General features: G+C 48.9%; 1 protein-coding gene across 1 annotated transcript in view; it reads right to left on the bottom strand.

Annotated features, from left to right (window-relative positions):
• Plg (plasminogen) overlaps nt 1-25195 on the bottom strand; it is a 33294-nt gene extending 8099 nt beyond the window's left edge. The window contains exons 1-14 of the mRNA XM_042689764.1: nt 25073-25195; nt 19765-19900; nt 17286-17392; nt 15365-15479; nt 14031-14170; nt 11365-11485; nt 10953-11071; nt 9522-9681; nt 8795-8940; nt 8115-8274; nt 5192-5373; nt 4632-4780; nt 2337-2430; nt 1403-1523 (exon numbers count right to left, since the gene is read on the bottom strand). Coding sequence (XP_042545698.1) covers nt 1403-1523; nt 2337-2430; nt 4632-4780; nt 5192-5373; nt 8115-8274; nt 8795-8940; nt 9522-9681; nt 10953-11071; nt 11365-11485; nt 14031-14170; nt 15365-15479; nt 17286-17392; nt 19765-19900; nt 25073-25121 — 1799 coding nt within the window. The 5' untranslated portion in view covers nt 25122-25195. The remainder of the gene's footprint in view (nt 1-1402; nt 1524-2336; nt 2431-4631; nt 4781-5191; nt 5374-8114; nt 8275-8794; nt 8941-9521; nt 9682-10952; nt 11072-11364; nt 11486-14030; nt 14171-15364; nt 15480-17285; nt 17393-19764; nt 19901-25072) is intronic.
• Nucleotides 25196-25693: the final 498 nt, after the last annotated feature.

Genomic DNA, 25693 nt, shown 5'->3' with positions numbered 1-25693 from the left:
GCCTTCCCTTGGGATCTCCTCTGTATTGACAAGATCTAAGCCAGCAAATCATCATGCAGAGAGCCAGATGTGGCCCAAACAGCAGGGGTCCACAGGAGCCTGCTCCATGGATGGTTTAGGCCTGCTCCACAGACAACCGAGGCTCACAACAGTTCAGAATAACAGGAGCTACTCAGCACCAGAATGCCATGATTCCAGGCACAAGAGGAAAGAAAACAAGAAAGAAAAAGAAGAAAGAAAAGAAAGAGAAGGAAAGGATGGAGGGAAGGAGGGAGGGAGGGGAGGATAGAAGGGAGGGAGGGAGGGAGGGAGGGAGAGAGGGAGGAAAGAAGGAAGGAAGGAAGGAAGGAAGGAAGGAAGGGAGAAGAGGGGAAGAGGAGAGAGGAAGTTATTTGTCATTATTATTCCAACTTGATATAACTGCTCACCACACTATCATCATTATCATCATCATCATCATCATCATCATCATCTAAAGCATGCAAAGGAGAGGAGAGGACAGGAATCAGGAGCTAGACCACTGCAGTTCTGGGCAGCATGGATTTGAACTGTGTGGAAGGTAGAGCTCTGTAGAGCAAGTCATTCCTTTACAATAAAGTCAGAAGAAACCAAGTCGGCAGCAGAGTGCAGTAGGAGTCTCTGGTTGGCTTCCTGGAAGTCAGGGCACAGGCTACCACAAATGACCCTATTACTAGCCTGCCATGGAGTTGAGGTGAGCCAGCAAACAACCCGGTCATGAGCCTGTTGCATCTGTGGGCTTTGTGAGGCGTGTCTAGGGGGAACTGAACCCACTACCGGCATGTTCCACCGTCAAGAGCGCCCGAACAGTCCAGATTCCCTGAGACCAGATGGATAACTCTTAAATGCCAGCGAGCATAAAACATCATTTGTTCAGGTGTTTACAGGGGAGTGAGCAGCCTCTGCACCAAGCCGTTGACTCACGAAAGTGCGAAGGTATTTCTTTGCTAACAGTCTGTGTCTCTGATACACTGGAGCCAGCCGCATCCTTGCTGCCACCTCTCCACCCTTAAGTGTCACATTCAGAAGTGTGACACTTTCTTCTTCTTTTGCACTGAACCTGCCAAGCATCTTTGCTATTCTCCCAGCAGTCTCTGAACCTAATGTCAATCACTGCATCTATGGATTTTGAGGATAGCGGCCCAGAGTGTGTTTGGCCATTTTCAAATCAAAGAACCTCTGTGTGTGTGTGTGTGTGTGTGTGTGTGTCTGTGTGTGTGTCTGTGTGTGTGTCTGTGTGTGTGTCTGTGTGTGTGTGTTCCCACACATAGCTTTATTATTCCTTAGAAGTACATAGAGCCAGACACGGCTACCACCTGCTGTGTGGGCTGGTGAAGGTTTTACAGAGCTCATGTGGAAAATAGCCTCTCGGCCTTGCTCTTACCTTGTTCTGAGACTGACTTGCCAAGGCCAGGAGTGGGGGTGGGCCACGCACCCACCTACCACCCGCCCAGGACATTTCTTCGGCTCCACTTGAGGCTTCCCACAATCAAAGGAAGTTGACACTGGACACAGTGAGGGAGAAGAAAGTCACGTTTGAGTCAGAGATACTCAATTCCCTCCTCTCCGCCCAGGAAGCCCCCAGCTGCACGGCCAGGACAGGGAGCAAAGGCATGCAAAGCCCAGAACCATAAGTAATCTTGAAACATTTTCTCTATGTTTCCAAAGTTCCAGAACCCTCTCTCTTGGAGAGAACATAAAAGTGTCTTTTACTGTGTTGGGAGTGACAAAGTACACTGGTATGGTTTGGTATAACATCTTTTCTGAGAGGCTCTCCATGGATATACGGCTATTTGTAATTAGTATCCCAACTTGATATAATACGCTCACCATACTATAACATCCTCTTCCCCTTCCCCTTCCTTCTCCTCCTCCTCTTCCTCCTCATCATAATCTAAAGCATGGCAAGTTTCCATCTCATGGAAAGGTAATAAGGATATTTTTTCTTTGTGTTTGTGTATTACAGAAAGTGGGTCTGGGAAAGTTGTTGGAGGTAAAATCAGTCGTGGGACAGGTTCAAGGTGTCCGTGATGGAAGAGGGGCGGGAGAAGGGGCGGCCGCCTCCCCCTGCAAGCACAGAGCCCAAGGACCTTTAGGATCCAGGGTTTGTGGTTGGCTGCCCCCCCCATTTCTCTCTGTCTCTCTCTCTCCCCCCTTCTCCTCTCCTCTTCTTCTCCCCTCTCTCCTTTCTCCTCTTTCTCCTTTCCTCTCTCTCTCTTCTCTCTGCTTTCCCCCTTCTCTCTCCAAATCTTTATTAAGGAGATCATTTCCACATTTCTTTGCAAAGTGGCTTCCTCATGAGCAAGAAAGCAGCGTACCACACTGAGGGATGTCACAGTAGTCAAAAAGTTTCCGCGGGTTCGTGGTGTAGCACCAAGGACCATTGACATCGCCATCAGGATTACGGCAGTACTGGAAAAGAAAAAAAAAAGAAGGCTTTGGGATGTGGCCCCAGGGCAGAGAGGGACAAGGTTTCTGTTCTGCACACACCTGCTTCTCTGTCATTTGCCTTCTTTCCTTCTTCTTAGGTTTTGGCACTGACAGCCCTTTCAATTTCCTCAATGATGCCACGAGGCCTAAGGTTTCCATACAGCCCCTGACGTGCCCTGCGAGGCACGAGCATCTTTGTTGCCTGGAGGTGTCTCTTAGAGTCTCCTCAATGACCTCCACTCTGAGATGAGAGCCCTCGGCCCCACTCTGACCGGGGGGGCTGGGGGGGGCGGGGATGTGGGCCCAAGATGGAGGTGATCACCAAAAGTCAATGTTGTGCTAAACCGTGCTGATGTAATGTCGCCTCCCCCAGAGACTGAAGGGACTGGGCTCAGAAGGTCCCGGGGAGGTGGACACGTGGAGGGAGGGGCGCGCTGGGGAGGAGGGGGTGGGGCGCCCTCCCTCTGTCTCATCCTCGGGGACACACATCCTGCCGATAATAATCAGCTTGTGAACATGAGGGAAGTGTCTCTGAGGTCTGTGGAATGCTCTAGAACAGTGATCAAACCTGTAGGCCAAAACCTAGCACTTGTGGTTGGCACAGGGTAGGGTGGGGGCAATCTTGTGAAGCAGAGCCCCAAGCTGAGGGATCTGACCCTGTCGCCATGGTCACAGTGCTAGATGAGTGAAACTGGAAGACCAGCTGGAGAAGGGCTCAGAATGTGAGGGGACCCTCCCTCGACACACACACACACACACACATGCACGCACACACACATGCACGCACACACACACACGTACACACACGCACATGGAGAAGGGCTCAGAATGTGAGGGGACCCTCCCCCGACACACACACACACACACACACACACACACACACACATGCATGCACACACACACGTACACGCACGTGGAGAAGGGCTCAGAATGTGAGGGGACCCTCCCCCAACACACACACACACACACACACACATGCACGCACACACACACGTACACACGCACATGGAGAAGGGCTCAGAATGTGAGGGGACCCTCCCCCAACACACACACAGACACACACACACACATATGCACGCACACACACACACACACATACACACATGCACACGGAGAAGGGCTCAGAATGTGAGGGGACCCTCTCCCAACACACACACATATGCACACGCACGCACACGCGCACGCGCACATGCGCACACACACCATTCGCACACATACACACGCACACATGCATGCATACATGCACACACACGCACCCGCACATGCACGCGCACCCATGCACACATGCACGCACACGCATGTGCATGCACACGCACACGCAGAGCTGCTGTCAGAAGTGGTGTCTTGTGTGTGGAGGTAGCATGGGAAAATGCCCTGGCTTCTCCTCCATCTCAGACTTCCCTCCACACACCCCCAGCGTGAGCCTTCCCCGAGAAGCTGGGGACTGGGGAAATCTTGTGGCAGGGACACTTCATGGTTTGCCAGGGGTTTTCTTCCCTAGAAATATCAGGCTAAAATGCTATAAAACTCATCTTCGGTCACTAGAACCTAAAGGACAAACAGTAGAAACTAGAAAACCACCCAAGAAAAAAAACACACACAAACTGTTACAAGAGAGGAATGCACCGGCTGCCGGTGGCTCACGCCTATAATCCTAGCTACCCAGGAAGCTGAGATCTCAGGATCTGGGTGTGAAGCCAGCCCTGGCAGGAAAGTCCACAAGACTATTATTATTGTTGTTGTTGTTGTTGTCGGTCGTGGGGCTTGAACTCTGGGCCTGGGTGCTGTCCCTCAGCTCTTCAGCTCAAGGCTAGCACTCTACCACTTGAGCCACAGTGCCACTTTCACTTTTCTGGTGGTTACTTGGAGATAGGAGTCTCACAGACTTTTCTGCCAGGGCTGAGAGACAGACAGACAGACAGACAGACAGACAGACGAGCAGTGCAAGCCCTGCGATGCGGTGGCAGGGGGAACTCTGACCTCCTGCCCGCTGTGCCTGCTGCGCCCGCTGTGCCCGCTGTGCCCACCAGGCTTTGGTCCTCTGAAGTCTCTCTGAATTTCTCTTCCCTTCCTTACCCCCAACTTCCAAGATCAGCCTGGACTGTTTGTCCGTAACCCGAAGCACCCAGAATCCTGTTCAGAGACTGCGTGGAGAGAGGCCGAGTGGGAATTGGGGCGCTTACGTTTTTTTCCAGGCCCGCCCGCGGATTGGTCTCTGGGGTGAAGATGCTGTGTCGGTGCGGCTCCTGGGCAGCCCAGGCCTGGCACAGGGTGCCGGCCACCGTGGTGGCCCTCGTGCCCCGATACCCCTTGCCGTTTCCAAACATGCAGTCTGCAGGAAAGAAAGTGGTGGTTACACTCAGCCCTTACAGCCAGGTGACATCGGGGCACCCACACAGTGACATCAGGACACAAATAAGGGCCAGGCCAGCCTCACGTCCTCCAGAACCCCAAGTGCTGGAACCACAGAGAACCCCATTAGTCTCGGAAGGTTCCAGAAACACTTGTTGGTGTGGACATCATGGTGACTTTGCAGTGTTCAAAAGGGAACTTTGGCCAGGACACGAATAACCTAGTCATAAAACGCTTTGTGCCGTAAGAGGACGAGTTGTACCATCCTAGGGACGGCACCACATCACAGCCTGGGCTGCTCTCGGACTGTGTGGAGGGCACAGCAGGCTGTGTAGCCCGGAAGCTTCTATATCTGAAAGATCGCCATGCCCAGTGTCTGGCGCTGACGTACCTGGCGCGGAGGTGGCCTGCACGCTGGGGGCCGGGGCAGTGGCCGGCGCCTCCGCCACACTCCCTCCCGCGTCTGCACACCGCTTCAGGTTACAGTACTCCCACCTGACGCTCGGGTCGGTGGTGTAGCACCAGGGGCCTTTGTCCGCATCCGGGTTCCTGCAGTAGTTCATGGTCAAGCCGCTGCAAAGCCCAAGACAACACGGTCACCGGAGGAAGGGGAGTTCACCCCTCCTGACTGCATCACAAGCCAGTGCCCCAGACGACAGCACCGGGAGGGGAAGGAATTAGGGGACACGGCCGTGCACGAGGCCTCGGAGGGCTTGGGAAAGAGTCAGAAGACACTGAGGAAGAGACCTGGCAGCTGAGGACCTGGGAGACATGGAAGACGCAGCCCCCTTGGCGGTCCCAAGACCCTCACCACCACAGCTCCCAGAATCCTCGGCGCTGGCTTCTCCTTTCAACTCAGTCACCACCAAACCAGACATGGGAACTGGACAATGTGTCCACAGGTGCTCCAAACAGAGTCTGCCCCAGGCCCAAGATGGAGAAAGCCAGCCAGCAAATCCACAAACAAGCAGCCTTTGAAACAGATGCCTGCTCTTTCCTTCTCTGTACTCTATGTGTGGTGAAAGGCACAGACTTTGTGGAGTGGAGAGTGATGTGTTTGGTGAGCACACATGTGTGTGGCCCACACTCCTAGCGCGACATAGACCACTTCCCTCGCCCTAGATGCTCCGTGCCGCTGCGCAGACTCTGCCAACCTCGCAGAGGCAAACACTTCTGGGTTCTCTTACCACAAGAAGTTCTGTCTCTCCTGGAACTTTATCTAAACGGTCCCTACAGAATATGCACTTTGTACCTGGGTTCTTGCCTTTCTATAGTAGTTTGGAGCTCTGTTCTTATTGCTGAATTATTTGTTGTCTGAAGCGATGGCCAACTATTGAGTCATTTTCCCATTGCTAGATTTCCTAGCTGTTGATCATTTGGGGCCATCAGGCACACAGCTGCTCTGACTGTTGGTGCAGATGTCTCTGATGACCTCCGCACTCATCTGTGTCTGTTAAATCTACAAGGATAGAATTGCAGATTGGCAATGTTCTAAGAAGCCAGTGGAGTGGTTTCAGAAGTGGTGGTGCCAGCTCACAAGTAGGCCAGTGTACCCATAGCACAGCCTTTCTCTGCACTCTGACGCTGCTTGAAGCCACCTGCCTTTTCAGGGGTAGCCACGTCCCTGGGCTGTCTGCTGGCCATTGTTAGAGTTACAATTGTTCTTTCTTTGATTGCAAAGATGTTGAGTACTTTTTCAGGTGTTTATTGGCCATTTGTACATCTTGCCCTAGGAAATATCTATTCGCATTTCTTGTCCATTATTTTATCTGGTTGTCAGCTTTATTATAGTGAGAGAAGAGTACGTATATGTTCTGGAGAGAGGCCATTTGTCAAATCTGTGGATGGGGAGCCATTTTTCTTTTCTTAAAAATTGAAAATGTTTTAACCTAATAGACTCCTGGAGAGATCTTGGGACTCTTCAGCTTTCCAGACCATGTTCTGAGAACTGCTATCTTAAAATTATTGATGGTAAATTTGTAGAACCCTTTAAGTCTTCAGCAGCAACCCAACTTCGATATGCTCTGCTTCTTATTATTCTGTTCAAAACATTTATAAACTCCTTTGTGATTTCTGCTTTGATGCATAGATTATTTAGATATGTCTCAACTTCCAAAGATTTGAGGGAATTTTCTAAATTTTTTACTTAAATTAACAAAGTCATTTAATTCAAGAGTGGTAGGAACATACTGTGTTATTTTAATCCTTTTGCATTTATAGAGACTTTTTTTGCCATATTGGGTTGGAAATCAGGACCTTGAACTTGCTTGCTGTGCTATGCTCTACCACTTAAGCCATGTTTCCAACTCTACCTTTTGCTGATTATTTTGCACATGGAGTCCTGAGGACTTTTCTGCCTGGGCTGGCCTTGAACTACCATCTTCCAGGTCTCAGCTTCCAGAGTAGCAAGGATTACAAGGGTAAGCCTGTGGTACCTGGCAACAAAGACTTTTTTGGGGCCCTAAGCATGTCACTTAGATGCCCGCCTCATTCACAGCAGTAAAATTGACATTTTACTTTTAAATGTCTGTGTCCTCTCTGATCTTTTTATTTAATTGTTCTTTTATGTTTTGTTTGGAGAAAATTAATAAACATACCATAGGAAAAAATGAGAAAATGCTTGGCTAGATTCATAGACTTCATCCATATTAATCCTTAGTTCTTGCTTCCTCTATCTGAGGCTCTGTTTTTAGGACACAACACTAGCATTGTTAGGTCTCTGTGCATGAATCCTTTGTCCTTATGAAATGTCCTTGGTGCTATGATACCAGAACGGCCACACCCTCTTTTGATTCACGGTTTCCTGTACACCATTTTTACCTCTTTCGTCTTTAACATGATGTCAGTACTGTTACTCTCTGGGCAAAGTTTACCCTTTAGGACCCAGTGAGCCCAGGAAGGGGAAGATTCAGACAGAAATATTGATTCATGTCCTAAGACACAAGGCAGGTGCACGGTGCCCTTGAGTGCCCTGAGGCTGGAGTGATAGGAGTCCAGAGACAAAGGGAGCATTGCTTCCCTCGTGGGGAAGGGTGCTGTGCCTCAGCCTTGGACCGTTTGTTCTTCTGAGCTGTTCATTAGTATGAAGTCAGCACCTCCATGTACGGCCCCCCAACGTCCACAAAACCACGTGGGAAGGAAAACCCACCAGGAGCCTCTCCCCTCTCAGACCCTTTGCGCAAACAGAAGGCTCCCGAGAAAACTTGACTCGCATGCTAGATCTCAGAGAGGTTGGTTCTAAGATGCCACACGGATCTCAGTACCAGTCATTTCCGCTGGCGCCTGCCCTTCTACTGACTGAAATCAGGACTTACGCGTTTGGGAAGTTCAACGGGGTCTTCTCGTGCCGGTGTGGACTCATGGACCACCACGACTGGCACTTCTTGCCCGTGATCGTGGTGGACGACGTGCCTCGGTAGCTCTGCCCGTTGCCCTCGTAACATTCCTGGACGACAGGGGTTTGCTCAGGCGGTGCTGAGAATGAAACAGAAGAGATCAGGTGAGGAAGGGCTGAAGGGAGAGGCCCGCGAAGCAAGGGGCGGCAGCCATCCGGCCGGTCACCCCTAGGAAACAGCAAACAGTGGTCTTTGCTTCTTGTCACTAGGCGGAGGGCCATGAAGAGCCAAGCAAAAGCAGAGTGCTCCCACACAGAGCAGGAACCAAAAAGGAGCAGCGACTGATGTGTAGTTAAGGCCTGGGTGTGCCCTCATTCGCCCCTCAGGAAGGAATCAGATAGGAGACAGGCCAGCAGGAGACATCCAGCGGCACCCTGACAACCAGTTTGACTCAGAGAACGTGCGATCAGCAGCCCTGGGAGCCACACTCCAGAGCACCTGCTCCGTTCACCGAGATGGCCAAACTCTGAGCCAGAAAACAACCCAGGCCATTTAACACTCTCTCGCTGGGATCGTACAGCACGTGCTCTCCAGGGGCCGCTCGTTCCCTGGGGAAGCGCCCGTCTGGGCCCCCAGGAGCTCTCAGCCCCTGCTCTTACCCGACGTGTCCAGGTGGTCCGAGGTGGTGGGCAAGGACTCGCAGGTGGGGATCGCGCAGTGCTCCCACCTCACCGTCTTGTTGGTCGTGTAGCACCAGGGGAACGATTCTCCGTCAGGATTCCGGCAGTAGTTTTCATCCAAACCTCTGCAAAAACAAGGGGAGCCCTTCAAGCAGACGAGAACAATCAGGTGAGGGTGGCGGCGGCCATGCTGGGTGCGTATCTACTGCTGGGTGCTCCACCATCACACTACCTGAAGGGTGGGCTGGGAGGAAGGCCGAGCAGAGCTCAGGAGTCCAGGGAATGGTGACACGGCGCACCCTTGACTCAGTGAAACAGGACCCACCACTCCCTGGTGGACACTGCGTTGTATACCTGAGACAGAATAGGCGTCTTCTGTGCTGCTCCTGCCTCTGTGCACATTCTAGGCACAGGGTTTACACACTGCCGTGCGGAGCTGGTCCCTAGTTCAGTTGGATAGTGGTTAGTTGTCACTAACCATTCAAAGGGTGTAGTAGGTTGGGAGTAAGGCCCTAGAATGTGCCACCAGTAGGACATGCCACTCTTTGGAGAAAGCAATGTTACTGTATTCCACCTCTCTTGTATAGGGCTTAATCATTGTTCTCCCCAGTGTACTTCGATCCTGGGTTCCTTCCTACAGCAGCCCAAGCAAATCTGCAGGAATCCCCAGTCCACAGAGGGGCAGGGCGGGGACGGGGAGACGCACTTGCAGGGGAAGTTCTCCGGGGTCCTGTTGTGTTCATGAGGCGACTGTTCACTCCAGCGCTGGCACGTGTGCCCAGACTTCGTGACCGACACTGTGCCCCGGTAGCTTTCGCCTCTCCCCTCCAGACACTGGTAGGTTGGACGAGAAGGCGGGGGTGTTGCTTGAATAGGGAAAAAAATAAACAGATGACAATGATTATTTTTCAAATCAAGAATGATGCACCGATTGGTGCTCCACAACCAACACCAATAAGAGCAAAAATAGTGTAGTATTTTCACAAGAAGACAATTCAGTAGACTCTATATCTGTGAGACCATGGCACCAGGAACTTCTCCAGAAATAGGTCCTTGAGGCAGCTGCTGATTCTCTCTGTGATCAGTTCGTCATGAATGGGAGGTCTCCCTGTGTGTCCCAACTCAATACTTTAGACAGGCTTCATTAGGAAGAATATATCAGTCACCCAGAAGACATAGCTGCATGGTGCCCTGTACCCCATGGAGCTACCAACTGAGAAAAAGAATCCAGCAGAAAAGGCCAAGAGAAGAGGGTATGGCCAAAAGTCAAGTCATTCTTGAGGAGAAAAGTAAAAAAGAGAGAAGAAAGGAGAAGCTGATGTTTATAAAGTGATGGTCAAAACCCATGGGTCACGAGGACTCACACCAGAGCAGATGAGGGAAGCGGGCCTCCACGGGTCCTCTTCACTCTTCATGGCTATCCGGCTGCCCTCCCAGGCTCCCCGTTCAAATTCTCAGAGAAGGAACCTAGTATTAAATTGTCTCCTCCACTTTGCTTTCAACCAGGCCTTCCACTTCATCTCCTCCTGAACTCTGTTTCCCCCACAGCTCCCCAAATTGGGTACCGAAAAAACTACAAGCCCATAGACAACTTCTTAAAGACAAAGCAACACCTAGAAAGAACTCTGCCTAGTAACACAGTCTGAGAGCGCATGTGTGACGTCATCCTTGAGCCCAGGAAAGAGCAGAATAGCAGAGCTGTCATCCCAGAACCTGAGATGGGATAGGGAGAAAAAAATAGAATGATCTGAACTAGAAATAGATGTTCTTATGGGTACCTAGCATAGCCAGTAAACTATTTTAAAAGGACAGTAAAATCAAGAGCATTAACCAGGTGCTGGTGGCTCACACCTGTCATCCTAGCGACTCAGGAGACTAAGATCTGAGGACCGCAGTTCGAAGCCAGCCCAGGCAGGAAAGTCTGTGAGATTCTTATCTTCCCATTAACCACCAGAAAACTGAAAGTGGCGCTGTGGCTCAAGTGGTTGAGCTGAAGAGCTGAGGGACAGCACCCAGGCCCAGAGTTCAAGCCCCATGACTGACAAAAGGGGGGAAAAAGCATAACTATCCCACAAACCCCTGGGTCGCGTGTAGTCTGCGTCTCAGGAGCCCACGTGCACCGGGAGGCCACACTCACCGCACCGGGGGATGTCGCAGAGCTCCCAGCGCTTGGTGGGGTCGGTGGTAAAGCACCACGGGCGAGGCTCCCCATCGGGGTTCCGGCAGTAATTATTCTTCAAGTTCTTGTTTGGAAATCTGCACACAGGATGGACAGGAAGGATTTTAACAGCTCTAAACACTTGTCTTTGTGGATCAACAACTTTGATGATGAGCACGCATTTAATTGCCTGGGGAGGGCTGGTGCCCGCTGAGTGCTACGTGCATGCAGAATCCCAAGGTGTGGCCCCTAGACCATGCGGAGTAGCCGCCGCATAGCCTTCATGTACAGCATGGTAGGAAATGCCAGCTTCGACACCCCACGCTGGTCCCATTCACCTCCTGAGGCCCTGCCAAACAGTGACGGCGGAGGCCATGGGCCCGAGACTTACTTGGAAGGAAGGTAGCCGTGGGTGTGGGGGCTCTGAGAGCCCCACGCCTGACATTCACGTCCAGACTCCGTCTTGGAGATTTTGCCTTCGTAGTTCTCTCCACTGCAGTGCATGCATTCCTCTGCGGAGTGCGGGGAGGACGGGAGGAGAGGAAGAGAGAAATGGAAAGATGGATACAAAATTGGACAGGAGCCGGGCACCGGGGGGCTTCACACCTGTCATCCTAGCTACTCAGGACACTGAAATCTCAGGGTTGTGGTTGGTTCGTAGCCAGCCCAGGCAGAAATTCTGTGAGATTCTTCAATTAACCACAGGAAGCTGAAAGTGGAGCTCTGGCTCAAGTCGTAGGGAATTTGCCTTGAGCACAAGAACTCAGGAACAGTGCCTATACCTCCGAGCAGCACAAAAAAAGGAGAAAGAGGAGAAGGAGAAGAAGAAAGAGAACAGGAACTAGAATCCCACTAAAGACGTCTCAAGTCCTGCTTTCCACTTGCCGTACGCCATTTCCAAGAACGGCTTGGAAACTCAGAATGCTCTACTACAATCCAATTCGTTTCTCCCCTTTTCAAATGGCATAATTAGCGTGTGTGCGTCAATGCCAACTTCACGGATGATAGTCATGACGAATTAGGCTGGCAGACATGGGCGTTGTTTGTATTCTCAGGAGGGTTCCAGTTTTTAAGAGTTGGGCTTCTTCTCCTCAGTACTCATCTTTAAATCTCTCTGAAAGTATTCTGATCAATCCCTTGGTGGATGACTGAGGCAGCGCCCCCTCAACTCCCTGCCCCAGATCCTCTGGCTGGAGTTTTCGTGACCGCAGGCCTCTCTTTCCATGGAGTCGAGCAGCAGGGCCACTCCTTTTCTTTCATTCTAATTTACTTAAACCCCAGAGCTTCCATCTGGAGTTAGTGAGTCGCAGACTGAGGCAGCGTGAGGAACAGCTATCTTGTTTTTCTAGAGTAATAAGGGTAACAGCTGCAGACCTGACACAAAAGCCATGCATCCACGGTGTTTCTTTTTTCTCTTTCAGGTGGTGGTAGGGTCTGAACTCAGGACTCTGTACTTGCTAGGCAGCTACTTGCTAATTGAGCTATGCCCCTAGTCCATTTGGTGTTTTCAAATTATTTTCTAGGCCAGTCTCAAATCATGATCCTCATTCCTATGCCTCCTAAGTAACTGGGATGATAGGTATGCAGTACCCTACCTAGCTTATTGATTGAGATGGGTCTTGCTAACTTTTTGCCCAGGCTAGCCTCAAACTACAGTCCTCTTGACCTCCACCGCCTCAGTAGCTGGATTACACTCATTCTCATGGCCAAATAACCTACAACACTGTTCAAAATAAAGCATCTCCATTATTCAAATAAATAAAGGGGATGCGAGTTGTCATCTGCTACAACATCCACATTGTCACACAAATCCCACCTCTATCGATTCTCTTTAGTCTAATAAATGGATGGAAATAGGAAAAGAAGACATTTTCCCCAATTTTTAGCATTGACCCTTAAATTGATGAAGCCATTAAAATAAAGATTGCTGGCAGAGTGTAGAGGCTCACACTGTAATCCCAGCTACCTGAGAAGCAGAGACTAAGAGGATCTTGGTTTGAGACCAGTTGGTAGACACAAAGTGCTGGAGGTCTCGTCTAGACGTGCTGGGTCGCCCTGCCATCCCAGGCACTTGGGAAACATAAACAGGAGGATCAAAGTCTAGGGAAAATTCAAGATCCCAAATGCAAAATAATAATGAAGGCAAAAAGAGCTGGGGACCTGGCTCAAGTGGTAAGGCACCACTCAACCAAGTGTGAAGACCTGGGTTTAAACCGCAGGACTATTTTTAAATAGATACATAAGATGACTAATATAAACGCTGGTTCATTGTCTAGCTTTAAACCATAAAACCGTAAATATTCATTTACTATTATTTGCTTGTATTTTCATGGTCTAATAAGCTACTTAATTACAAATACATTTGGAGTTTTGCGCTGCATGAGTGCTTTGAGCCTAAGAACTTTAGGCCTAATTTTATAGTTATACATGTGGGGTATCATTTTAATAAAAATAATTCAGGGGGCACGGGGGGGGGGGGAGATGGAAGGGCTGGGAAGGGGAAACAGAGGAGGAGGCAACAATGCTGGATAAGAAATGTACTCATTACCTTGCTCTTGTTAACTGTAACCCCTCTCTACAGTATTTTCACAATAAAAATAATAATAATTCAGGCCAACACTAGAAACCAGAGTGAATTTTTCTTCTTTCCCAAGATGTGAATACAGCACTCCGCTTTGAAATATAAGATATTAATCCATTTTTAATAATATCCCTGGGGATATTACCTTAGAGACCACTGGAAGTGGACCTATGGCTCAGCCTTTTGTACCAGACTCGAGCAAAAAAGCCAAGCGAGAGCACAAGGCCTTGGGTTCAGGCCCCAGTACTAGCACAAAAAAAGAACTGCATGTGGCCCACAAAGAACTTATGGAACGTGTTCATGCTCAATGGCAGGGCAGCGGGCGGGGTGGAAGCCAGCGGGGAGGCCTTGTCCAGTGGGACAGAGCCCTGGTGTCTGTCCCAGACATCGAAAAATAGAAATAAACATAATCATTTAAAAAAATTCAAGATAGATCCGCTGCAGGTGAAGGGCGGGTGGGCAAGGGTTTTTCTGACCTTCACACTCGGGAATGTCACAGTAGTCGAATCTCTTCTCCGGGTCCATGGTGTAGCACCAGGGCCCCAGCGCATCGTTGTCTGGGTTTCTGCAGTAGTTCTCCTCCAGGCCCTCGGCCGGGAATTTCTCGGGTGTGTAGCTGTGGGACACAGAGAAGAGTGCTTGGCCCTCTGGAGGCCAGCGTGCTGCCCGCAAGCCTGCAGGAGGCGCTGTCTCCTCGCTGGAGCGCGAGGCCTGGCCCTTCACGACTGACACCTGCCACACTGTGTCCTTACCACCCTTACTGCGTCCTTACCGTCCTTATTGCTTGTGGGACAGGGCTGGGGGCCGGGGGGAGGGGGAGGAGCAGACAGGAGAGACATGGGCTTCGAATGCCCAATTTCATCTCTCCCAGTAAGAATCAGAGCAGTTTAGATCAGGTGCAGGCGGCTCACACCTGTCATCCCAGCTACTCAGGAGGCTGAGACCTGATCTGAGGATCACAATCCAAGGCCAGCCTGTGCAGAAAAGTCCATGAGACTCTTAGCTTCAATTAACTAGCAAAAAAAAAAAAAAAAAAGAAGTAGAGCTGTGGCTCCAGTATTAGAGCACCTGCCTTGGAGTGCAAAGAGCAAGGGAGAACCTGAAGCCCTGAGTTCGAGCCTCAGCACAAAAATAATTAATTAATTAATTAATTAATTAAAGGGCACAAAAACGTGGGGTCTAGAAAGGTGGAGTGCTCCTGCTGCCTCTCCTGGGAGAAACCTCGCCAGCTTGGGACTCAGCTCCTCAGAGAGAGCATTGTGAATGCCTGACATTCTGGATTCCCATAGTTAGCTCAGCATTTTACCTCAGCTAACAGGAAATATTACATCTGCCCCTCTCTCGGGGAAGCAACAAATGCAATTTGTCTGAGAAGTTTCGTGACAGAAAATGTAAAATGTTATCTGTCACCAAACCAGGGACAGAAAGACACAAAGATACTAGCGAGCCGTATTTCATGTGTTCCTTTCTCCCGTGCATACAGTATGCGCTCACGGGGCTAGATCTCATGATCTACACCTGCTTGGTTGAGACAGGCCCCACCCTAAGCCCCATTGCCTGTGGTCCCTTCTCCCTGTGGCCTTGAACTTATAAATTTATTGCTTCTTTTCAGTAGGCCTTCTTCTATGTGGTAATTCTAGAAAATTCTTTGAACAGCATACACAGAAAGCAACTGCTCTCTGCTTTTGGCCTGTAAGGAGCTGAACTAATTTACGTCCACGTTGGAATGCCCTCTCTGCCCTCTGCGCACCCATTCTGCTTTGATTCCGATGTAACGGGATCATTAGGAATACAGAGAAGAGAGTCTTACTTGGGTCTGTGTGGGGATGTGGCGCTCCATTTCTGACAGGCCACGCCACCCTTGGTCTTGGCCGTGCTCCCCCGGTAGCTCCTCCCATTGCCGGTCCTGCACTCTGCAAGGTACACTGAAAGAAACCCGCACGGTGCTCAGAAACGCAACAAGCGACCATGTCTGACAGACGTGAATCGCCACACCTGGCTTGTTTATGGACATGAGGGGCTTACGTTTTGCTCAGGCTTGTCTTGAACGTGATCCTTCTGAACTCTATCTCTCTAGTAGCTGGAATTACAGGTGTGAGCCACTGCAGCCAGCCTAGCCGAGGGTCATGACCACAGAAGCTCAGCACCTGATGGTGGTTTGGCTCTGGGTGTGGGGGGTGGGGTCACAGGGACATGATGACACTGACTGCCCCCAGAATCCCCTGCTTTCCAGGTTAGCCCCAACGGGCCCATATTCCCTAGCAAAGAAGCAAGACTGGACACTGACTGACCTTTGACTTTTCGCCTCGCTCTTGTTTGTATGTACCTACCGGAGTTTATATAACCTTTTGCTCCCTGGAAAACAAGCAGTTCAAGCCTCCAAACTTCAGATTTCAAACCAAGCCCAGCTGCTCCCCTGTGCTGCTGCTGGTTAACCATTTACAAGTGACATATTTCAATGTTAACGTTTCTGGAGAACATCCCACTGACCCTCTTCCCCTCTCCTTTTAACCAAAAATCTGGGGAACAGATTGAGCTCATTCTTTACAATTTGTGAGAAGTAACCACAGAAATGGATTCTGTTTAGAGTTCATATGCTCTTTCATCACAACAGTTAAAGATGAAGGTGAGTCGAATAAACACATTGTAAGCATAGGTAGATAGGGAGCAATGAATTCCTCCTGTACACTAATACATGATAATAGGAAACAATAAAATTAGAGACAGAGGCAAGGAAAGAGTCCCAGGAAGAGTACAGCTCACTGAACTCTGGAATATGAGAGGAAATAATCCTAACAGCATATGTAGAATTTTGCAGTAAGATTAGAAACATTGCCACACACTGTCGAGAAAAGCAAGTTTCTTCTTCTGCCCCTGTGACATACAGTGGACTTGCGGAGCTGTATTCCTGCAATTATCCATCTCCTGGCCAGCATTAGAATGTAAGAGTGGTTTTTAAATGCAATCCATTCATCTGGATCTTATGTCCATTTAATGACACTTTGGAGTTTCTAAAAATGCAGCGTGAGTCCCACTGGAATCCAGACCAGTGGGACTGAACAAAAAGATTCTTGGTCTGCATTTTAAAGGAAACTAGGAAAATGAACTTTTCTTTTTGCACATTTCCAATAGACAATATTGCAAGCCATGTGCTGGTAGTTTGTGTCAGTAATTCTAGCTACTCAACGGGCTGAGATCTGAGGATCTTGGTTCAAAGCCAGCCTAGGAAGGTAAGTCTGCAAGACTCTTATCTCCAATTAAACACCAAAAAGCCAGAAGTGGAGCTGTGGCTCAAGTGGTAAGAGTGCGCTAGCTTAGGGACAGTGCCTAGGCCTCAAGTGTCAGGACTGGCACGCATGTACTCTCTCTGTCTCTCTGTCTCTGTCTCTGTCTCTGTCTCTCTGTCTCTCTGTCTCTGTCTGTCTCTGTCTCTGTCTCTTTCTGTCTCTCTGTCTCTGTCTCTCTATCTCTGTCTCTGTCTCTCTATCTGTCTCTCTCTCTCTCTCTCTTTCTCTCGGAGTCAAGTTTTGAGAATCTCACTTTCAGGGTCACAGAGACAGAGAAAGGAAATCAAAGATCTGAAGTGACAGACTCACTCTCACATAGCTGATTTGGTGGCAAAACCTGTCCTTACCCAGAATTCAATGTCTCTACTTCTAGGGCCTCATTGGCTGAGCCCATCAATTAGGAGGAAGGGGAGGGGAAAGGGAAGGGACAGGATTCCCACTGACCTCTCTTTTCAAACAGAACAACATCCCTCATCCTGATGATCCCAGAAGACTTGCTGTTCTCAGCCATGATCACGCATTGCTGCTCTTTGCTGTGGTATTGGAATGACCTGCAGAAGGGTCAGAAGACACCATGAAGCCTTCCCTGGATGGAAATCAAGCCTTGGGGAGGAAGAAGTTGCTTGAAAGGTAATTAGATCTCTGGGTGGCTCTGTGAGCCCAGAACCATTGTCACAGCATGATGGGGAGTGGTCTGATCGTGAATGCTTCAACACCGCAGTCACTCTTGTTATTGTTTCTCAAACCCTTACACACACTCTCGCTCTCGCTCGCTCTCTCTCTCTGTCCCCAAATTTCCTCTATTTCTGTTTCAATTACTCTCTTCTTTCTTCACTCATTTCATATTTATGCAAATACTGTGTTCATGTGCCTTTCTTGCTCACAGTTGGTGCTCTACCACTCCAGCCATGTCCCCAGCCTGGCTTTTTGCTGCTTAATTAGAGATAGAGTCTTGTGGGCTTTTCTGTTCAGCTGCCCTCCAGGTCAGTCTCCTGAGTAGCTAGGATCACAGGCATGAGCCTGCTTCATTCATTTTCCTTAGTGCTGGCTATTTATTTTGTGACTGAGATGGTCTGCCTATTTGACCTTCACACTCCCAACTTGCCCATCTCCTTTTGGACTTTACATTCTACCCCTCCCCCTGCAACTCTGCTACGCTTCCTACCCCATCCATCTGCACCAAAACTCATGAGGAGGCCTTGTCCCCAGCGTAGCACTGCTGAAGTGTGGGCCCTTTAAGACGTGATGAGAGCATTAGGAAGAATGGTTAGATCTTGCTCTATTTCACTCTGCTTATTTAAGCTCAGATTCCTTCCAGCCTGCTCAGAGGCTGGACTGCCTCCCTTTCTCTCTCACTGCTTTCTGCCCTTTTCTGCCCTGCTGTAGTAGCCCTTGTTGTGAGCAGTTGCTTGGGCTGGAACTTCCAGCCTCCAGAACCACACACTTAATAAACTTCTTTCCTTTGTAAATTACCCAGGCTCGGGTATTCTGTTACAGCAACCAAAAAACAAATGAAAAACCACTCCCCCTCCTTTCCCTACCTGTGTGGTCCTGCTACATGGTCCTTCCTGCTTAGCCAAGTATTCAAGACCACCCCTCCTACGTTTGCAACTCCTCCACCTGCATAAAGTCTTTGGGCTCGTGAGTTTGGTCTTTCCATGGCTCCTGTCAGGGGTACAGGACTGTCTCTCGCTGCCTTGAATGCCTACCTGCCCTCTCTTGTGTTTTCTCAGTATCCTCCTACTCAAGGCTTAGCAGTGTTTCTATCCTCTGAACCTCTACAAAGCATGCATCACTTATGCCCTTAGCAATGCCCACATTGGCTACCTCCACAAATGTCATTATTTCTGCTTTCTTTAGCCACACTTTAAATCAAAAAGGGCTTCAAACTCAAATCTTTTTTCTTTGGCTTTGTGCATGACACCTTTATTTACATGAGTTCCTGTAAGTCTTTGGGATGATGGTGTTAAAAAGTAGAGTTGCAGGCACCACTGGCTTATGCCTATAATCCTAGCTACTCAGGAGGCTGAGATCTTGGTTCAAAGCCAGCCCCAGACAGACAAATCTGAAAAACTTTGATATCCAATTACTCAGAAAAAAAAAGCCAGAAGTGGAGATGGAACTCAAGTAATAGATCACCAGCCTTGAGTGAAAAAGCTAAGCCAGAATATGACATCTTGAGTTCAAGCCCCAGTAAAGGCATCAAAAATTTACAAACCTGGAGCTCATGTTAATGTTTCTGTCATGTATAAACATAAATGACATCTTTTCACAGCATTTTGCTAAAGGGAACACTAATAAACTTTAAGAAAAAGGGCTTCAGAGATTGTGAGCAAAGAGTTTCAAACCCCAACCCCATGAGTTCCCCCTTTGCCTTTCTATCCAGGGCCTGGGCACTGTCCCTGAGCTGCTTCATTCAAGGCTGCTACTCGGCTGCTTGGACCACAGCCCCACTTTGGGCTCTGGGGGTGGCTAATTGGAGATCAGTGTCTCACTGACTTTCCTGCCTAGGCTGATTTTGAACTGTGATTCTCAGATCTCAGCCTCTTTAGTAGCTAGGATTAGAGGTGTAAGCCACGGGCACCCGGCTTATTTCTGTTAATGAGTCTGTGAGAAAATTTCTTGCCATTAGCACAGCAGGGTGGGGCTGGGCAGGCGGCTCAATGGTAGAGTGCTCACCTAGCATGCATGAAGCCCTGGGTTCCATTCCCCAGTTCCACATACACAGAAAAAGCTGGAGTTGGCCCTGTGGGTCACGTGGTAGAGTGCTAGCCTTGAGCAAAAGAAGCTCAGGGACAGTCGGTGCCCAGGCCCTGAGTTCAAGTCCCAGGACTGGCAAAATAAAAGAATAGCATTGTGTGTGGACAGGCTGTGGGGAGCCTGGGCTGCAGGGTATTGGGACAGCAGCGTGCGCGGCGAGTACCTGCAGATGAAGGCTGTCTCCTCCTCGCAGCGGTTCGCACACTCGGCTACGCTGCTGGCCCCTGCGTGCCTCTTGGTGATGCTGAACAATGAAGCCCCCTGAGTGCTCACATAGTCATCCAGGGAGCCTCCTTGGCCTAAAAAACAGAAGATAAAAGTAGAGCCACTGGCAGAACATTTGACAACATCATTGTTAATTCACACAGCCGCTTTGCCTCGTCCACGCCAGGCCCATGAGTCAGATGGTAGCCGGGAAAAACCCACCCCGGGTGGCAATACACAAGAATTGGACTGCACGATTAGCCGGTCCACGCTAGGAAGTGGCCTCTAGGTTGCTATACCAACGGATAGGAAACTTCAGTAAGATTTGCTTTTTATCCTTTCGCTGTTGACTGCCACGTCAGGGTGAACTCTCGGTGACAGCTGTCTTTCCCAAACGCATCTTGATTCTTCAGTCTTTGGTGCAATTGGAACTTGGGGGTCTCTTGTTTGACTTCCAACCATTTATGCTTTCCAAGAATAATACATGAGGCATTTGTCCGTGTGGGTGGCTCTGTTGTTTCAGAGGGAATTAATAAAAATCAGGGCTTGAAAGGGTGAGCAAATGCAGCAGTGGTACTCACTAGAAACTATGTTGAAAACAAACTGTAAAACTGTGGGTAGGGGGCTGGAAAGGTGGCTCAGTGGTAGAATGCTTACCTAGCATGCATGAAGCCCTGGGTTCGATTCCTCAGTACCATGTAAACAGAAAAAGCCAGAAGTGGTGCGGTGTCTCTAGTGGTAGAGCCCTAGCCTTGAGCAAAAGAAGATCAGGGACAGTGCCCAGGCCCTGAGATCAAGCTCCAGGACTGGCAAAACAACAACAAAACAGGTGGATGTGAATAAGAAGGGAAAACTGGGAGTGAGGGAAAGAGTGACATTGTCCAAAAAGAAATGTGCTCCTTTCCTGACTTATCTAAGTGCCACCCCTCTCTATATCACCTTTATAGCAAAGTTGTTGTTGTTGTTTGTCAGTTGTGGGGCTTGGACTCAGGACCTGGGTGCTGTCCATGAGCTCTTTTGCTCAAGGCTAGCACTCTACCACTTGGAGCCACAGCACCACTTCTCGTTTTTGAGTGGTTTAATGGAGATAAGAGTTTCATGGACTGCCTGGGCTGGCTTTGAACTACAATCCTCAGACCGCAGCTTCCTAGGAGCTAGGATTTCAGGCATGAGCCACTGGCGCCTGGCATAATAATAGTTTTTTATAAGGGAGGAAACATATGTTTGCCTGGGATAAATATTAGCCGGGCTTCTCTGTGAGACAAAATGTGCAGAGCACGGCAGGGCCTTCAGAGAGGCCTCACCTCTAAAGACCCAGGTCCCCAGCTCCGAGGCTCTGCCCCGCGCCAGGGCTCTGCTAAGCCTGGAGACTCAGCTTTCTTCTTTGCCTCTACTGCTGGTGGCTTTCACAGGACTGAGGGGCTACAAAGGGTTAATGGAAAGAAGATGGCAATGTTTCCATGGGATTAGGCAACCCCAGAACCTTGACCACTGAGGGGGTATTGGGGACCAAAGCCAGATAGAGTGGGTCAAAGAGTGATCCGGATGGGAAGGGAGAAGAACAGGCGGAGAGAGTGGGAAAACACAAAACCATCATGAACACCGCTCTCCCCCGCACCCGCTCTCCCCCGCACCCGCTCTCCCCAGCACCCGCTCTCCCCCGCACCCGCTCTCCCCAGCATCCGCCGCTTTGCCCTGCCGTACTACCTTAACATGCCCCAAACTGGAAGCATGCATTATACAACAGACAGTTGGCAAATACACTTAAAGCCTTTATAAAAGAATTGTAGAATTGATTGTGGTGGAATCGATCATGGAGAAATCGATGTTTTAGGCTCATATGAATGTCTTTACCTTCCCTTTTTTTTAAAAATCACAATTTGAAGTCTCATTGTCAAGAGGAATTACACTTTGCCAAGTTCTACAGATACTGTGTGATTTGAAAAGCAGACAATGCATTTATGAAGTGTACTCTATAAAGTTAACCTTCGTAAAGAATTCTTGGGGGGGCTGGGAAGGTGGCTCAGTGGTAGAATGCCTAGCATTCATGAAGCCCTGGGTTCGATTCCTCAGTACCACATACACAGAAAAAGCTGGAAGTGGCACTGTGGTTCAAGAGGTAGAACACTAGTCTTGAGCAAAAAGAAGCTCAGGGACAGTGCCCAGGCCCTGAGTTCAAGCCATAGGACTGGCCAAAAAAAAAAAAGAGAGAGAGAATTATTGGAAGGTGAGCCAGGGCAAGCTATACATGATATTTAAAATGAGGCTTTCCCCCCATTTATAGCAACCTTAAATTAAATTAGCTTTAATTATGCCACATCATCATGTTTTATAGCATAGAGCTGCAAAGATCATCCTACAAGCTGAAGCCCCAAGAAAATATCCCAAAAGAGAATTATTTTTTCTTTTATATTTAAAATTTTCCCCCCAATTTTTTCCTTTTTTCCCCCTCCTTCTGATATAATTTGTTGACAAAGAAACATTGAGCAAATCTTTAGTAAGACAAAACTTTTTATATTATAGTTTAAATGTGGGTGTTTCTCAAAGTGGTCCATTTGATTCTAGTGTGAGTTGTTGTTTTCAATCACAATGTATGTTCATGATTGCAAACTTGTCTGTCTAAAAGAGAAGTTGGTGGGGTGTGAGACAGAAGAAGTTTATCCTTCTCTCTCTGAGATAGCTGTAAAAGAATTCACTTTCCTCTCATCTAAGCACACTGGGAATGGTAAAAGTCATGTTCCTGTGGAAAATGAGAGTAAGTACTTTCCTTCCAAAGAGTTGATGAGAGAATTCTCCCTCCAGCTCTCTAAGATATTTGTTACCTTGTTGCAGGAAAGTTTGGCACTGTGTTCAGCACTAGTTTCCATAGGCTGAAAGAAGACACTTAACCTCCCACCCAAAACTTCTTTTAATCTTTTCCTGCTCTGAATTTTTTTCTCATTCTTTGAGTGGCTCCCACTAAACTCATATGTATTTAGCCAGAAACAACCACTTGTTAAAGTTTACCTGATAACTTACAGGTTGAATTTCAAGTATGTGGGCATAAAGAGCTATCACCCATCATACTTTGCATATGAAATGTCCAAAACAGCCAATCTATAAAGACAGAAAATAGGTGAAAAAATTTCAGGGTCTGTAGATTGGGGGTAATGGCCATGAAGAGTGCAGTCTGTGGGGGAAATAAAAATACTCTAAACTTCATGGTACTGATGATAGTTGGATATTCTGCCCTGAATATTCTGTAAGCCTTGAACAACATGTCTTAAATGGACAGCCTGTATACTGTGGATTGTACCTTAAAATTAAGCCTCTAAAACTGTTTAACTAAACAAATTAATGGACATACCTAGAAGATAATTTTGTGCGTATGTGTGCTGGTCCTGGGGCTTGAACTCAGGGCCTGAGTGCTGTCCTTCAGCTTTTGTGCTCAAGGCTAGCTCTCTACACTTGAGTCACACCTCTATTTTTGGCTTTTTTGTTGGTTAACTGGAGATTGAGTCTCTAAGATTTGTCTGCCTAGGCTGATTTAGAACTAGAATCCTCAGGGGCTGAGAAGGTGGCTCAGTGGTAGAGTGCTTGCCTTGCATGCATGAGGCCCTGGGTTCTATTCCTCAGCACCACATAAGCAGAAAAGGCTGGAAGTAGTGCTGTGGCTCAAGTAGAGCACTAGCCTTGAGCTGAAGAGCTCAGGGACAGCGCCCAGGCCCAGAGTTCAGGCCCCACCACTGACAAAAAAAGGGGGGTGGGGGGGGACTAGAATCCTCAGACCTCAGCCTCCTGAGAAGCTAGGTTACATGTATGAGCCACTGTCACACGGCTAGAAGATGGATTTTTTTTTAACCTTTTAAGCAACTTGAATGATGGAAAACACCACCAGATTCTTTCTTGGAAATCCTTGGTTTAATTCCAAGTTTCTGCTTTGATGTTGACATTTGATCAATAGGCCAAAACTCTGATATCCTCTTTTTCTGGGGGGTGGGGAGGAGGAGGTTCAAGACTGGGATTCAACTCAGTACCTGATGCTTTTGCTCACTGGCTAGCATGCTACTAACTGAGCCTGCCTCCAACCGCACTCTGATTTCCCTAAGTCTAGCTTTCTTCATGTATATAATAGCCTGCCTATACCGCAAGCAACATAGCAAGTATTAGTGAAAGATACACACACATACGTGTGTATAAAAATGGGCCAGGGGGCTGGGGAAGGTGGCTCAGTGGTAGAGTGCTTGTCTTGCATGCCTGAGGCCCTGGGTTCGATTCCTCAGCACCACATAAGCAAAAAGAAAAAAGCTGGAAGTGGTGCTGTGGCTCAAGTGGTAGAGCACTAGCCTTGAGCTGAAGAGCTGAGGGACAGTACCCAGGCCCAGAGTTCAGGCCCTACGACCGGACCCCCCCAAAAAATGTGCCAGGGCGGGGGAAGTGGGGGAGGGAGGGAGGACAGGAGCTGGGAATGTGGCTTAGTGACAGAGTGCTCTCCTAGCATGCATGAAGTCCTGGGTTCAATTCCTCAATACCACATACATAGAAAAAAGCCGGAAGTGGTGCCCAAGTGGTAGAGTGCTAGACTTGAGCACAAGAAGCTCAGAAACAGTGCCTAGGCCCTGGTTCAAGCCCCAGGACTGGCAAAAACAAAAAGACCAACAAAATGTGTCTGGGATAACCCAGAGGCCTAAAAGGATAGTTGTTGAATTACTATGTGCACACATCATTTCCAACACAGATACATATGGCTGCTGCAGGCACCAGAGGCAAACATCTCCCCAGGGAAAGCCTGCCTCAAACCAAGCCAACAGACACCTGCTGGGTCTCTCTCCACAGATCCGCCAGGAGTCAAATATACTCAGAGCAGCATTTCATTGCTCAGATTTGAATGTTACAGGAAGATAACCGCCTAACAACAACAACAAAAGCCAATATAACTTAATCACCCTGAGAACCAGACAAAGTAACCATCTCTGCAGCCATTAGTTACATTGACCATTTTTTTTCCAACAGAATTGTCACCTCCATGAGCTCAGACATTTGGATCTGAAAAAAAATCTCCCATTGTTTTCTGTGCTGGCTTCCTTTCTACACCCCCCCTTCCCAGCAGCATTCACAGGGAGATTAAATTGATACCTGGAAGAGTCCACAGTCCTGGATTTTGAACCACAAACTCTCAGAAATATGAAGTTCATTTAACCAAGTTGCCCATAAAACAAGTGTGCATCTAATTTGGGGGCGGGGGAGGGGCAATGACGACACAGCCGCCCCAAACCTTCCAGCCTTACCTGATTTCAGAAATAAAAGAAGGAGAAGGAAGACTTCCTTCTGCTCCATGTTGGGCCAGGCCAGCGGTGCTGGAGAACCGCGTCCCTACCCCAGATGTCGCAGAGAACAGCACGGCCACACACGGCCAGAGAGTCCACAGGGCCAGATAGTCAAATGAGATTAATGGTTGACCAGCCCCCCCCCCCCCCCCCCCGCCCCCGGCTCTACTCAGAAGGGGCAAACAGTACCTTGAACGGGAGCTTACAAAATGTTTGCAGGAACGCATCTGCAACCCAGGCTGGCAAGAGGTGAAAGTGACCGGCCTCTCTCGGCTCCCTGCCTTTCTCCTCCCCCCTCCTCCCTGCCCACAGGCCTCCATTTTCCCCTCTTCCTTCATCCCTTTTCTGTCAGGTAAAAAAAAAGAAAATAAAAACTGGGTGCCAGTAGCTCACACCTGTCATCCTAAGCTACTCAGGAGGCTGAGAGCTGAGGATCGTGGTTTAAAGCCAGCTGGGGCAGGAAAAGTCCACAAGACTCTTATCTCCAATGAACCACCAGAAAACCAGAAGTGGCGCTGTGGCTCAACTGGTAGAGCACTAGCCTTGAGCTGAAAAGCTCAGAGACAGCACCCAGGCAAAGTA

Source organism: Dipodomys spectabilis, unplaced genomic scaffold (assembly GCF_019054845.1).
Source record: "Dipodomys spectabilis isolate Male_0828 unplaced genomic scaffold, ASM1905484v1 ptg000126l, whole genome shotgun sequence".
NCBI lineage: Eukaryota > Metazoa > Chordata > Mammalia > Rodentia > Heteromyidae > Dipodomys > Dipodomys spectabilis.
This window is presented reverse-complemented; position numbering and strand designations above follow the sequence as displayed.